Source organism: Phalaenopsis equestris, unplaced genomic scaffold, assembly GCF_001263595.1.
Source record: "Phalaenopsis equestris unplaced genomic scaffold, ASM126359v1 Scaffold000111, whole genome shotgun sequence".
In the NCBI taxonomy this organism is placed as follows: domain Eukaryota; kingdom Viridiplantae; phylum Streptophyta; class Magnoliopsida; order Asparagales; family Orchidaceae; genus Phalaenopsis; species Phalaenopsis equestris.
The window spans coordinates 60,964-62,722 of NW_018164553.1; the positions used below are offsets into that span (position 1 = coordinate 60,964).

At 34.5% G+C, this 1,759-nt stretch overlaps 1 protein-coding gene across 1 annotated transcript in view; it reads right to left on the reverse strand.

Annotated features, from left to right (window-relative positions):
• Positions 1-1,132: 1,132 nt before the first annotated feature.
• LOC110020908 (protein STRICTOSIDINE SYNTHASE-LIKE 4-like) overlaps positions 1,133-1,759 on the reverse strand; it is a 4,594-nt gene continuing 3,967 nt past the window's right edge. Inside the window, exon 6 of the mRNA XM_020719187.1 lies at positions 1,133-1,697. Coding sequence (XP_020574846.1) covers positions 1,425-1,697 — 273 coding nt within the window. The 3' untranslated portion in view covers positions 1,133-1,424. The remainder of the gene's footprint in view (positions 1,698-1,759) is intronic.

Here is a 1,759-nt window from a genome sequence, read left to right on the forward strand (position 1 = left end):
AATCATTGTTAATTCTCTAGCTCTATTTATTTCTTCCATGTAGAAATAGATAATTAATGCTATGTTTGACAACCCAAATAAAAATCACAAGTACACTATATTTCAATAGAATAATTAATCATACAAGTCATAATCAATCTATCTAGGTGAAAATTATCCTAATCAAACAATCTTAATGAACGCAATAAGCTAAATTATAAGCATTTTCTAGTCTCTAGTTAACTAAGTAACTAATAACTAATTATGTAAATTAGCTTTAAATATCCATATTCAAACACTATTATAACCAAATAAATTGAGATTTGAAGTTACTTCAAACAAGATTCTAAGTCCAATACACCCACCTAGTCAAGATTAGATTCGCCTCATTGGTAAAAAAGAATCGAGTTCGAGGTGGCTCAACCAAAAAGCTAGACTTTGTTTGTTTTACATGAAGTCATCCCAATTTTGAAAATTTTCATGCATTATTCCTTTTAACTAGAAAACTACAAACAAGCTGGGCTTCGTTCGTTTTAAAGCAAATACTCATTAAACCTTATCATATAATTTAACCAGTAACTGAAACTTAACATTTCTTGTAGCATTCTGATCTAAATCTATTCATAAAACCCCAGAGGATAAGCCTAACACATCATATTATTTGATAAGAACTGCACTTTCTGACAATTTAATAAACATAGAGCTCGTTATTTACTTAAGTTAGAATTCCACCCTAGCCATGAATCAAAAGATGAAAAAATCAATAGGAAGTATACTATTGATTTGGCCAGGCTTGAAGGAAAGAAACAAAAAAAAAAACAAAGAGGGACTAACCTTTCAAAATCGTGCTACTCAACATGTTCGAACCGACCAGAAACCGTCAACCCCCTTCCTCGTGTATTTTCCAATCTTGGTCTCAGCCCCCTGCCTATGTCGTCTCATAGCCTCTCAGATTCTCTATAATCCTACAGACAAGGAATGAGAAGCCCGAAAGCCTTCGTCTGTCCTAGAGCAAAACATTAGCGGAAGAAAAGACCGTCGTAAATGAGTTGCGCTCGTTGTGAACGGAATTCACTTACACTAAAATGTAGCTTTATGTAAAACTAGAATACCCCATATATTCATCAGATTTTTATTTACAACACATCAAACATGAAAATTTTAAAAATTCATGTAATTAATTTACAGTACATCACAAAAACTGCCAGCCAAACATCTCCATAGCAAACTTATTAAGCATTTGGACTCACTTACTCCTAGAAATGCATTACATGCAATAGGACTCGATTAATTAAAACTTAAAACATGTTTTTATATACTCGGAAATTTTGGCCTCCAAGAAATGATTATTAATTGCTATTTTTCCCTAACACCAGAACAGTACAAGACAAGCTCATGAACAGCAGTGTAACATTGCAGTTTTTATTTCCAGCGTTGTGAGTACCTTAATCCTTGAGGGTAAATTTTCCTAGGAAGTTGCTGCCCAGGTTTCCCAGGTAGAGGTGACCTTCATTCTCTAACGCTGAAGTTACAAAAGAAATCGTTTCTCCATTATAATCATCGAACATCCTTCTGATCTTCCCATTCGAGTCAACATTGACAACAACGGCACTTTTAAACAACATAGAAGGGAGCCGTTCAACGGCCCAGGGAAATGCTGCTATTACTAACTTCGCTAATGGCGATGAGTGTATCAGATCCAGCCACCATGATCTTATCTGAAATCAACCATTTCGTCAGTTATAGTGATTGCGTTAACCACTGAATGAAGAAAGAGTAT